The sequence below is a fragment of the Nuphar pumila genome, chromosome 10 (genome assembly GCF_984573655.1).
Source record: "Nuphar pumila chromosome 10, dmNupPumi1.hap1.1, whole genome shotgun sequence".
In the NCBI taxonomy this organism is placed as follows: domain Eukaryota; kingdom Viridiplantae; phylum Streptophyta; class Magnoliopsida; order Nymphaeales; family Nymphaeaceae; genus Nuphar; species Nuphar pumila.
In genome coordinates this window covers 104233890-104247875 of record NC_143258.1, presented here as the reverse complement: position 1 = coordinate 104247875, position 13986 = coordinate 104233890, and the positions used below count along the sequence as shown (strand labels likewise).

At 37.6% G+C, this 13986-nt stretch overlaps 1 protein-coding gene across 3 annotated transcripts in view; it reads right to left on the bottom strand.

The window, feature by feature from the left end:
• LOC149827733 (uncharacterized) overlaps positions 1-13986 on the bottom strand; it is a 41360-nt gene that overhangs the window by 18817 nt on the left and 8557 nt on the right. For all 3 annotated transcript variants that reach the window (XM_090019575.1, XM_090019576.1, XM_090019577.1), the window contains exons 6-7: positions 792-1049; positions 622-706 (exon numbers count right to left, since the gene is read on the bottom strand). In XM_090019575.1, the coding sequence (XP_089875701.1) occupies positions 622-706; positions 792-1049 (343 nt within the window). The remainder of the gene's footprint in view (positions 1-621; positions 707-791; positions 1050-13986) is intronic.

The window sequence follows — 13986 nt, the reverse complement described above, 5'->3', positions numbered from 1 at the left end:
CCCTATAGAGAGAGAGAGATTACTTTGGTTAAAACTTAAGAAGAAAAGGTCAAAGGAAAAATGGAACTTATGTGACACTGGAGCAACATTGACCCTTGCCAATCACCCATGTCACCCGTTTACATCAAAGTATTTGATGCCTGTTTAGGTTGGCAGTTTATATAAATGCCTGAAATGCCATTACCTAATGGAGCCATTCCATTCCAATCTGTAACGGAATAACCAGACATGAAATGAATGCCACATAGGTTTTGTTATATTGACATTTTACTTTTCATTTAACATTAATTTTTTCAGATATAGAATTAGTTTAATCAGAAATTATTTAAACAATTTTCTGATGCAGAAAGTAAGGATAAAAGAAACATGACTCAGAAATGGTCCACTGATCCATCCCATGAGCACTCGCCTTCATTTCCAACAAAAATAATATATTCGCAGATTAATAATCATCAAATTTCTGATGTTTCTAGCTCCCCTGTAAAGAGAGCAACTATGACAGAGCAGTAACAACTTTTCTGATGTGAGACATTGTGCAGTCCAAGATTTAAAGAGAAGGTCACCAGATTTACAGATCAACAAAAGAAAGGCTGAAACATCAAGAAAGAGAAAAACACTTACGCTCCAAGGGTGTCAAATAAAGAAGCAAAAGGTAGCCTCACAACTGGTTCACTGTATGCATTACCCTCCACATCTACACGATCAACTGCCATGTGAAGCTGAACTAAAGTTGTATATGTCCAATAACACAAAGTGCTTAATAATGCAACCACTAGAAAGTATGATCTTACATTCGATGCCCCTCGCATTTTCTAGAGCCTTGCAGTAGCGGTTCTCATAAAAACATGAGTCGCCTTTAAGATGGCTATTAGCAACGGCACTATCTTCAACTTTATCCAGTGAAAATTCATCCGAAAAGATACGCTTCCGATAATGAATAAGAATAAGTAATATGAGAAGGCTGTTATCTGCCAATGAACTTCTTGAACCTTCACCGCTAGAACTAACAAGATAGTTGAACGTGTAATATGGCAATAGCACAAAAGTTGCTGCAAATATCATCTACCATCAGTTTGTTTCAATATATGCTCGTAGAATATTCAAGAAAAGAACTCATATGTTCATCAAGAAAATATGCAGGGCAGAATGCTGCTTAGAATGCACTCAGTCTGAATAAATCAAGAAATCAAGCATTGCATTTTGAGACACTAATACATGTTAGAATGTCATTGGAAATATATTACACCAACTTGAGAAGGAACTACTAATGAACAAAATCAGAAATAAATCAAATAGAAATAAAATGCTAATCACCTTATGTCATAAATTGCAAGGCCTTTGTATTTGTCATTATAGGGAATCAATGATGGAAATGGCGCTTATCATTCATCATATGTAACTTAATGTCTTTAATCTTAGGAATGAAAACAAGTCTATGTGATTACAAACTCTTAAGACGAAGGTCTTCTATCTCATGATTATGTGCAGGAGTTTTACTTCAAACCAGAGTTGTTAAAAGTGTGCCTCGAGGCGAGGCGCTACCTTTGGTGCCTCGAGCCACACTGAAAAAGCGCGAATGCCATGAGGCGTGTGCCTCATAGGCTATGAGGCATGTGCCTCATTGAGGTTGGGGCAAACGGGGGTTAAAGCCCCCATTTGACCCAAATTAGGAGAGGTCCCAATTTGGGCTCTCTCTCTCTCTCTCTCTCTCTCTCTCTCTCTCTCTCTCTCTCTCTGCCGAAAGGAGGAGGAAGAAGAAGAAAATGAAGGTATTCCCGTCTCTCTCTGTGTTCTTCTTGAACAATCAGACATGTTAATCAGAAAATTACTTTGTTATTGTTAATTAATTAATCAATTAATTATATATTGATTTAGTAATTCATTGATTTGTTGCTTATTTGTGCTTTATACCAGTGGCATGCTATTTGTATTATGTAATTGTGTTTACCATGTATAATTATGTGGTGTATAGCATTATATTGTCCTTTATACAAATATATAGAGTGATTCTTGCTAGTTATTGTGATTTTCTTGAAGATTGTTTATTAAAATATTCAATCCATGTCACCTGGGTAGGGGTACGGTTTACGGAGGGTATGACATGACAATTCCAAAAAATGTGGGTACGGGGACAAAGCTATATATAAATATATATATATATATATATATATATATATATATATATATATATCACATAAATACAAAATAAATTCAAAATAAACTGAATATAATCTAAATATATGTGTTATATCTAAAATATATATTATATACTGAAAATATAATTATAATTTATAAATTAAATACAAACTTGTATGTACAAAGGGTAAAATAGTGTGTTCAAGTGTCAACACAGGGATACGCATGTCGACACGGGTACATAGGGCAAAATGGAGTGTCGGCGTACCATGGTATCCAATTATTCATTAATAGTACATACATGATGCATTTTTTTTATTTGTATTTTTTTATTTGGTCTATTTTTTAATAGTTTCTTAAAGCTTACACCTTACGCCTCACTTCATGAGCGGGTCTTATGCCTTGCTACGCCTCAACACTATTTATCATATTGCATACAACAGATGCACAGATGGTGAGTGAAATGAAAATATCTATTTCCCTGCATATAAATTCCAAACTACAAACCTATGTCACAGGCATTCAGCTAGCAGGGTGTGCTGGTGCGGGTGCGGCACCGGGTGCGGTCAACCCAATCCTGGGTGCGTTTACCGCACCCAAGGTCATTTCGGTTCATTTTTTGGATTTTTTTTTTAAAATTGCCCTACGAAATGGGCTGCGGAATTTTAAAAAAAAAAATCTGCTGACAGCTGCTTGATGTTGCTGCTTTTGTTTTATAAAGGGGTACTTGTGTCCACAACATCTGACGAGCTTTGTTGGCATCCCAGATTCCCATGCTATTTCTGCCTCCAAACAATTAATTTGCAGCGTTGGAAAACATATTGTTAACTTGGAAATGATGATCCATCTTCCTCAAAAATTAAAACCAAAATTCAAGAGCCTTTTGAAGTCTTTATCCTTCAAGGCTTCAACGATCCAGATCCTTCTTCGTCAAGGATTTTCTCTCTCCATAATAAATGATAATGGTGGTGGTAGCCTTGGTGGCTATTAGTATTCACTTTTCTCCTGACGAGATGGGTGCTCTAGTCGTAGCCTTGTGTAGACCTCTCTTTTCCACATGTCAAATCCAATAAATTTCTTTTAGCTGTCATCTGTGTGCAACTGTATATAAAATGAAATTTAAAGAACCCTAGGCAGTGGCGTGGAAGTGGCGGTGGAGCCGTAGGCCTCGTGAAGACTCTCTCCAACAAACCACATCAAACCTTTGCTAATATTTTTTTTCATGAAGACCAAGGAATTTCAGACATGATTGAATCATGACAGTCAGCAGAACGCAACAGGTTGGGTCGATCAGATTGTCAATCCTTTCGGTTCATCAATTTTGTCCTGTTGCGCCAAAGTACACAACAAGCAGAACGTGGGTAACAAGTCTTCAAATAAACACCAGCAAAAAAAAAACTGGACCCCGACCCGCGCCGGGGAAACCTACGGTATGTATATATATGTATATATATATATATACATTTTTGCCCCTGCCGCACCCCCGCACCCGGGTTTTTTGGAAGTGCCGAATCCCCGCACCCGCACCCATGTGACATAGCTACAAACTTATAAATATCACTTATAGGACAAGTTGATACAATCATGAAACCTAGTGGTCTCATTGTCAGATTCTTACAGCATATATGTTGAAAATAAAGTGTTTCTTGTTAAATGCCTCAAGCTCACACACCCATCATAGACAAGAAGGAAGCTGAAGGTGGACGGTGCTTGATATTTATTATATCTTTAATATTATTGGGTTACACTTCATACATGCATTACAAGTATACCCTCAGAAGACATAAATGCCACAATATACATACACATTGACTAGAAAAAGTAAAAGAAAGATGAACATGACAAAAATGCCCCCATACAAAATATGTTACAATACAACTCAAAAATTTACAATCCCATTGAAGCTTTATATGGCAAATGATGAACCATTGAGAGTGTGGAAATAAGAGTTTGAAAGCATGAAGAAGAGTCATTGTAAAGAAATCGACAAAACAAGTTGTTGATCCCACAACAAGGCAAATAAATGGTTCCATCAAGATACTCTTGATGTACATAAAAGCAATTAATTTCTGTGTGCTTGGGTTGTTTGTGAAATTCAAGACTTTTTGCAATATAAATGGCACTTTGATTGTCAAAATGCAATCTAGTGATCCTTGCAAGTGCCACCCCCATATCTTTGAGTAGCCGACAAAACCACAATTTCTGCAATTGTTCAAGCCGTAGCTCAACACTCAGCTTCCACAGTGGATGAGGCTATTCTTTCTTTTTTTTTTGCTACACAAGAGACTAAAATTTCCCAAGAAAGATGTAAATCTCACAGCCAAAAATCGATTTTGAACATGTTATCAAAAATCTAAATTAAAACATGATATAAGCTCAAGAGTAAATGTCAAACAATATTGAATAATGCACAGAATTGCTGCCACATGGATTGAACACGGTGCACTCATGAATTGACTTACTACATAAATTGTCTAAAAATGTTATGCTAACAAGATCAAAGAAATAAGACAATTTATGGGATCTTTGGGTGGTTCTTCATTAGGACATTGATGTTTAGAATTAACTTTAATTGATGTATCCATTCATTTAATGTCATCAGTTACTTGCAGGAGCAATCAAATCTATGGCATATTCATGTCAAAAAACCAAGTAACTTTATTCAGATAAGCGATTTTCAAATCCAAAAATAATGCAAGATTCCCAGATCTTCATCTCAGACAACTTTCCAAGTTTGTGCTTCACAATTTCAATTGTTTGTGGCATCACCCATTATAAATATATCAACCACAAAAAGCAAAATTAAACAATATCCTCATGAGGAAGTAGATACAAACAAGGTTGGATCATGGTAGCTCTATCAATAGCTATGTCACAGGACCAGGTGCCGCACCCACGTCGACGTGACGCGACGCGGGTGCGTGTGCGGGTGCGGCACCCGATGCGTCAACCTGACCTTGGGTGCGGTCAACTCACCCAGGGTCATATATGTCCAATTTTTGGACTTAAAAAAAAAACTCGCCCGATGAAATGGGCTGAGGAGAGAAGGATTAGGGCAAAAAAAATTTGCCCTAATCCTCCCGACCCCGATGCTGGCGACGACCTCGAGCTACCACCGAAGTCTGGTACGTTTTGTCTCTCTCATTCAATCTCTCTCAATCTCTCTCCCCTCGTCTCTAAATGTTCAAAGAGAAGTTGCCATCTTGATTAACAAATAGTTGGTTTATGCAACAAGTTTCTTCTTGGTATCAAAATAGGCACAAGGAAACAAACAGTTCAAATGCTACTACCCTTTTACGGTTTTACCTAATATATATTCACACATTCTTTTCTTCGTGTTAATTGTTTTTCATATCTAAATAGAAAACTCATTTTTATCAATAATATTATATATTAATTTGCTTGTTTGTTTGAGAGAGAGAGATTCACATTTCCTTCGTCATTGTATATCATTCTCTTCTACTTTTTCCTCATTTGTTTAATGAATGAGAATAAGAAACAAAACTCTTCATCAGAGTGAATCGGCATTGGAGATTCTACATATGTATTCTTCTTACATCTTTTGTATCATATATCATCAAGAATCGGCATTGGAGACTGTTAATTTTAATTGGATCTCTTTAGAAACCCATTTAAACATAAAACTAAAGATACCTAATTTAATTCATGTTTTCCACTAAATAGACTATGAAGAATATAAAAATTATATATATATATATATATATATATATATATATATAATTTTTTATATTTTTGCCCTCCCGCACGCAAGTTTTTTTAAAGTGCCGCACCCATGTGACATAGATCAATAGCCAACTAACCATACTGCTAAGCCAATTTCGAAAACTGACCTCATGGGTTTGCTTGAAACACTACAATGCTCGTTAAATGTCTAATTATCGCTACTCCAATAAAAATTAAGAGACTTTCCAGGTTTGTGCTTCACACTTTCAATTGTTTGTATGCCATTATCCATTATAAATATATCTTTTGTTTTAACTGAAAGAATGACTTTCATTAAAAAGGAAGCAAGGGACACTGTGACGAGTAGTCCCCAAAAGAAAACAAGCAAAGAAAGATAAAATCACAATAAAAACAAAAACATGTGAAAGAGCACTTTTGTAAACCACATGAATCCTTCTCCTCCAATAATTTCTATCCAAAGTCATGTCGTCGGTGAGGTTCAAAGCATTCATATCCTTTCCTATCATTTCCATCCAAGTCTTCTTAGGCCTACCCCGACCTCTTTTAACTAATATATTTTTCCATTTTTCCATCCTTCTAACTGGAGCATCATTAGGCCTTCGCCGAATATGTCCAAACCACCGTAAACGATTCTCTCTTATCTTATTTTCAATGGATGCAACGCCTACCTTCTTATGTATCTCCTTGTTTCGAATCTTATCTTTTATTGTATTTCCACACATCCATCGAAGCATACGCATCTCAGCTACACTCATTTTTTGAATATGATGTCTCTTGGCAGCCCAACATTCTGTACCATATAGTAAAGTGGGCCTAATTGTCGTCCTATAAAACTTTTCCTTCAACCGCAATGACATTCTACGATCGCACAACACTTCAGTTGCACTTTTCCATTTCATCAACCCAACCTTTATCCTATGATTTACATCTCCATCAATTTCTCCATCCTTTTGAATGATAGATCTCAAATATTTGAAACAGTCATCCATCGGTATTTCTTGCTCACCAAGCTTCACTACACTCCTATCACTACTTCGTTGCTTACTAAACCGACATTCCATATATTTTGTCTTACTCTTACTCAACTTAAAATCACTTGCTTCCAATGTCTGTCTCCATAATTCTAACTTAGCATTAACCCCAGCTTTAGACTCATCAATCAAAACAATATCATCAGCAAACAACATACACCATGGCACATTTTCTTGAATTGATCTCGTAAGTTCATCCATCACTATAGCAAATAGGAAAGGGCTTAATGCAGATCCTTGATGTAACCCAACCGTTATAGGAAAATTGGTTGTCACCCTTCCACAAGTGTGGACATTGGTTACTACTCCTTCGTACATATCTTTAATTATACTAATGTACTTGAGAGAAACATATTTCTTCATCATTGTCCACCAGAGAACATCCCTAGGTACTCTATCGTATGCCTTCTCCAAATCAATAAAAACCATATGCAAATCTGTGTTCCTTGTTAGTTTTGTAACCTGCAGTTTGTTCCACGTTGGAGAGCTGCAAAACAGAGAGATAGAGAAAGGGAGAGAGAGGTTTGGGGAAAACCGATACCCTGCTGTACATAGGTCGGTTGTTGTGTATTCCTTTATGGTAACATGAGATTACAAACAAAATTAGGGTACTAGAATACCCTTTTTACAATAATCAATATTACATAATGCCATTAATGAAGAAGTGGGTGTCACGGGTCTGGATCTTCAGATCCATGACCCGTAACCAGAGAAAACACTTCTTTTCCCCCTCCCTCAAGTTGTGCATGATCTTGAATCATGAACAACTTGCCCTTTAACGTCCAAAATTTGTCTTTAGTCAATCCTTATCGATTCTCCTACTTCTGTCAGTAGATGTCTAACCCAAGTAGCCTCAGCAGTGGCGGCTACCATTGACCTGTATTCAGCCTCTGTACTGGATCTGGCAACAGCCTTTTGTTTCTTACTACTCCAAGAAACCAAATTCATCCCAACAAATACACAATAGCCGGATACTGATTTGCATTCATCTGGATCTCCCGCCCAGTCCGCATCAGAATAAATAGTGATCTCATGTGCACTTTGCCCATTTGTCTTTCGTTTATATATGAGACCATCCCCAACCGTTCCCTTCAGATATCGTAGTATCCGTTTAACTGCTTCCATATGCCCTTCACATGGGGCATGCATAAACTGAGAAACTTGATTCACCGAGTAGACTATATCAGGGCGAGTAAAAGTGAGGTACTGTAACATACCCACTATGCTACGGTACTGTGTGGGATTATCAAATGGATCTCCATCTTGAGAGCTAAGCCTTTGATGAAGAACGCTAGGAGTGCTTAAGGGCTTGCAGTCTTTCATACCCGCTTTATTGAGAACATCAATAGTATACTTATGTTGAGTGAGAGTCATTTCTTCAGAGGAACTGTCGACTTCAACTCCAAGAAAGTACCGTAGTTTGCCAAGGTCCTTCATTTTGAACCTCTGATTCAAGAGATGTTTGACTTCTTCAATGTGGTCATTGGAACTGCCAGTAATGATGATATCATCCACATATATCAACAACAAAGTAATTGTGTCTTGGTTCTTAAATATAAATAAGGAGTGGTCAAGAAGAGATTCCTTAAAACCATATTTTTGTATTTCAAGAGAAAAGCTGTCAAACCAAGATCGAGATGCCTGCTTCAATCCATATATCGCCCTTTTTAGTCTGCAGACATATTTTGTAGGATTACCTTCTACGTAACCAGTGAGTTGTTCCATGTAAACTTCTTCTCTCAAATCTCCATGAAGAAAGGCATTCTTCACATCAAGTTGGCTAATGTTCCATTGGTGTTCAATAGCTAAAGAAAGTATGACTCGGATTGTCCCCATCCTCACCACTGGACTAAAGGTTTCATCATAGTCTTGTCCTTGCTCCTGTGTAAAACCTTTGGCTACAAGTCTCGCCTTGTATCGCTCTATAGTCCCGTCTGGTTTATACTTTATTTTGTACACCCATTTCGAACCAACAACATTTTTGTCAGGTGGTCTTGATACGACATCCCACGTACCACATTCATGTAGAGCTTCCATCTCCTCATTCATAGCTTCAATCCAACTTCTGGAATTTGATGCTTGAGAGAACGTTGTGGGTTCATCTTCTTTATTCAAGGTTGTTAGAAAGAGTTGAAAATCTAATGAGAAATTTTCATAATTGACCCATCTTTCAATTGGATGGCGAGGACGTGTGGATCTTCTAGTATCAACAATGTTGGATGTTGAGGATGTGTCCATGTCTGAATCAACTATGGTGGGTGACTCTCTTTCTCGTCGAGTATAGACAAAGCCTCTATATCTTCCTGGATTCAAAGTTGAGTCTGTATTTTCATGATCAATCATCCCATCTCCTGTGAGAAGTTCATAGTTCAACCAAGGATAGTAAGCCTGAACTTCATGTTTTGATTCTGAAGAACTAGTACATTGACAATCAAAATTCAATTCATCGAAGATGACATTTCTTGATATTTTGATGCGCTTGCTCACCGGATCATAGCACCTGTACCCTTTATAGTCATCGGCATAACCCACAAACCTGCACTTCAAAGCCTTGTCCTGGAACTTATGTCTCTTTGAACTGTCAACATGAACATAGCATAAACAGCCAAACACATGCAAATCATAGTAGTTGGGGTGAATACCAAAAAGAGACAAGTAAGGAGACTTGTTTTCCAAAATAGTCATGGGCAATCGATTTATCACATGAACTGCAGAATGAAAAGCCTCTGTCCATAAAGTGATCGAAAGATTACTATCGTGCATCATGCTCATCGCACTCTCAACAATATGGTGATGCTTTCTTTCAGCAATCTCATTCCGCTGAGGTGTGTGCGGGCAAGACACCTTTTTCCTTATCCCATTACTTTGAAGAAAGTTAGTAAAGTCAATGGAAGAGAATTCACATCCTCCGTCACATTGGAAACTTAGGATGTTTTCAGAAAATTGGTTTCTGACAAAGGAATGGAAGTTACGGAATAACTTGAAAGTCTCAGATTTATGTTTCATGAAAAATATCCAGGAATAGCGAGAATAACTGTCAACAAATAAAAGATAGTATCTAGTTCCAGACATAGAAGCAACTGGAGCAGGCCCCCAAACATCAGAACAAATAGTCTCAAAAGGTCTTGAAGCTCTTTTATTGATAGAATGAAATTGTAAAACATGACTCTTACATAAGAGACAACTAGAACATTTGTTGTCATTTACATTTATTCCTAAACTTGACTTGGGAATGAGGTTACTTGAAACAAGTTTCTCAATGAAATTATTACTGCAGTGACCTAGACGACCATGCCAAAGGTTTGGCTTATTGATTTCAGAGACACTAAAAACGCAGGTAGGATTTTCAGAAGACAATGATGGTTGGAGCTTCAAGTTTGGGTCTGCAGAGCGAATATGTGTTGAAGGATCTTCTTGAAAAACATACATATTGCCTTGCCGTTTTCCTCTAGCGAACGTCTCCTTCGTGCAGAGATCCTTAACAAGAACAGAAGAGGGAGTAAATTCAACTGAGGCTTTGATATCATCAACAAGTTTAGAAACTGAAACAATGTTTTTCTTGATATTAGGGGCATAAAGAACATTTGAAAGATTGATGGAAGATTCGGGCAAGGGTATGATGGAGTTTCCAATATGCGAGACAGAGTGGTGTGATCCATCTCCAGTAACTATACTACTTCTATCAATGTAAGGAACAAGTTTTAGGAGCTTACCTGCATCACCAGTAACATGAGTCGCTGCGCCAGAATCCACGTACCAAGTGCCTTGCTCATTTTGTTTCAGATTCAATTCTGCTAAGGCTGACAATAACAACTCTTTTACTTCTCCGTTGGTCCTTGTATTGTCTGTGCCTCTTTTTGCTTCAGTTTGTGTTGATTTTCCTTTATTTAGGGGATTGAACCAGCAGTTAGCTTTGATATGTCCCCTTTTATTACACAGAAAGCAAGTAGGAATTGGCCTCTGTCTTTGTGGGTTGGTATATGAGTTGGGTGTAGGCAATAATCCACGACCTCCATGACCACTTCTACCTTGTGCTCCTTTTCCCTTGATATCATAGTTTCCTCGTCCTCGTGCATAAGTAACCCCTGTAGCAAGAACTTCTTGTGCCCCAATATGCATAGATGATTCTTCAGAAAATCCCTTTAGATTCATCTCATATTGTAACAATTTTGCACGCAGATCTTCAAAATTGGGCAGCTCAGGTAAACATAACAGAGAAGTGACAATCATATGATAGTCGTGTCCCAATCCACTGAGGGTTTGTTGTACCAAATCTTTATCAGAAACTCTACTTCCAACAACTGCTAACTGATCTGTGATGACCTTCATTTTGTTCAAATATTCCATGATGGTCATGGCCTCCTTTCTTAACATTTGAAATTCTCTTTTAAGAAACATAATCCTGGCCTGAGAAACCTGTGAGTATGTCTGAACAAGTCTGTTCCAAAGTTGCATGGCAGTGCAGTCATCTGGAATGGCTACAAGAACCTCTTGTGAGAGTGTTGATGTAATATAAGCAACAAGCGCTTGGTCTCTTTTCATCCAAGTCACAAATTCAGGATTTCTGACATATACGGTAGTAGATTCCCCTTTGTTGTCCCTTTCTTCTTGTGATATGAACTCAGGAGGAACTGGAATAGATCCATCCAGATGTCTAGAAAGATCCTGACTCCTAATGAAATGTATGATTTGCCTCTTCCAAGTCAAGAAGTTACCATTATTTAATTTCTCAAACACAAGTTGGCTGAGGAAACTTAAAGAAAGAACTGACTGGCTAGGAAGAGAATTCATGTTTCACAGAATGAAGAATGTATTCAGCACAATCTGCTTATACCTACAGTTCTGTAAATTTTTTTTTTTTTTTTGCTTTTGCAGGAACTAATTCAGATTGCTGATATGAAACAGAAATTAAATGTCAATCAGATTTCTGATTTGTATATGAAATGGAATATCGGATATGAAAATCCAAAAAAAAACAATGTGAATATGTATTCCTAATGTATCGGCTTGTTAATGGCTGAATGAGAGAATCTGGGCTGAGTCACTCAAGAGACAAAAATAAACAGTGGCGAAACCAAGGTTCAGCCACCACCAAAGTAGGAGAAAAGGAAACTGTAGGGAGAAAAGTTGAGAAAAGAAGGGGATGAATAAGACGTGAATCCAAAGTTGGCTGGGTGAGGAAAAGAAGGGGATGAATAAGACGTGAATCCAAAGAAAAACAGAATTAGTTGGGTCAGTCGTGAGTCCCAGAAACCAGAAAAAAAAAATCTGAGTTGTCTGGGTCAGTCGTGAACCAAAAAAAAACTGACTGGGTCAGTCGTGATTCCAGAAAGGGGCGAGAAACAGGCTGAGACTGACTGGGTCAGTCGTGATTCCAGAAAGAAACAGGAAACAGATGTAGGATGAAAAGAATGAAACTGACTAGGTCAGTCGTGAATCCAAAGAAAGGAAAACAAGAACAGCCGTACCTTTTTTTTTTCAGACTTTGGAAGAGGAAATAGAGGAGAAAAGGATCTTCAGACGTGCCTTTTTTAATCGATCCCAGTTTCAGCTGAAGCGTGGCTCTGATACCATGTTAGTTTTGTAACCTGCAGTTTGTTCCACGTTGGAGAGTTGCAAAACAGAGAGAGATAGAGAAAGGGAGAGAGAGGTTTGGGGAAAACCGATACCCTGTTGTACATAGGTCGGCTGCTGTGTATTCCCTTATGTTAACATGAGATTACAAACAAAATTAGGGTACTAGAATACCCTTTTTACAATAATCAATATTACATAATGCCATTAATGAAGAAGTGGGTGTCACGGGTCTGGATCTTCAGATCCATGACCCGTAACCAGATAAAACACTTCTTTTCATTCCTCTCTCTAAATCTCTCAATAAGTTGTCTAAGAAGATGTATAGCTTCCATAGTTGATCTTTCAGGCATAAAACCAAATTGATTCTCCGATATAATAGCAACCTTCCTCAACCTATACTCAATCACCCTCTCCCAAAGTTTCATAGTATGACTCATGAGTTTTATACCACGATAGTTTGTGTAATCTTGTATATCACCATTATTCTTATATAGAGGCACCAAAGTACTCTTCCTCCACTCATTAGGCATCTTATTTGTCTGTCAAATCTTGTTAAAAAGATTTGTCAACCATTCTAAACATTTCTCACCCAAGCATTTCCAAGCCTCGATAGGTATACCATCTGGGCCAACTGTCTTTCTTGATTTCATTTTCTTCAAAGCCTCTGCAATTTCTTTCTTTTGAATCTTGCGCATGAAGTCACGATTCATCTCATGAAAAGGAATGGAGAAGTCTCCAAGACCCTGAGCATGACTTTCATTAAATAACTTATCAAAATAATCTTTCCATCTCTCCTTAATCTCCTCATCTTTTACTAAAACCCTTTGTGTTTCATCTTTGATACATCTAACCATACCCAGATCCCTTGATTTCCTATCTCTCATCTTTGCAAGCCTATAAATATCATTCTCACCCTCTTTGGTATCCAACTTATCATAAACCTCCTTATATACCTTATCCATTGCGTTTCAAACTACTTTTTTAGCTTCCTTCTTTGCTATCATATACTTCTCCAAATTCTCATTATCACGACTCTTAGATTTTTATAACACTCTCTTTTAACCTTAATAGCTAATTTGACATCATCGTTCCACCATGATGTATCCTTACCTAGCGGTGCACCGCCTTTAGACTCACCCAATACCTCCTTAGTCACCTTTCTCATGCAACCCGCTATCTTATTCTACATTGATTTTGAATCCTCCTCGAGACACCAATCAGCTTCCTTAACTACCTGCTCTACAAACATTCCTTGTTTAGCTCCTTTCAGTGCGCCCCACTTAATTCTAGGATCTATCCTATGCCTATCCCTTTTGCGGTATTTTCTAAATCTAATATCTAAAATTAATACTCTATGTTGTGTAGCTACACTTTCTCCCGGTATAACCTTACAATCAATGCAACAACCCCTATCTCTCTTTCTAAGTAGAAAAAAATCTATCTGACTCGTATTAACCCCACTTTTAAATGTTACTAGGTGAGACTCCCTCTTCCTAAACCAAGTGTTGGCTAAGATCATATCATAGGACAAACCAAA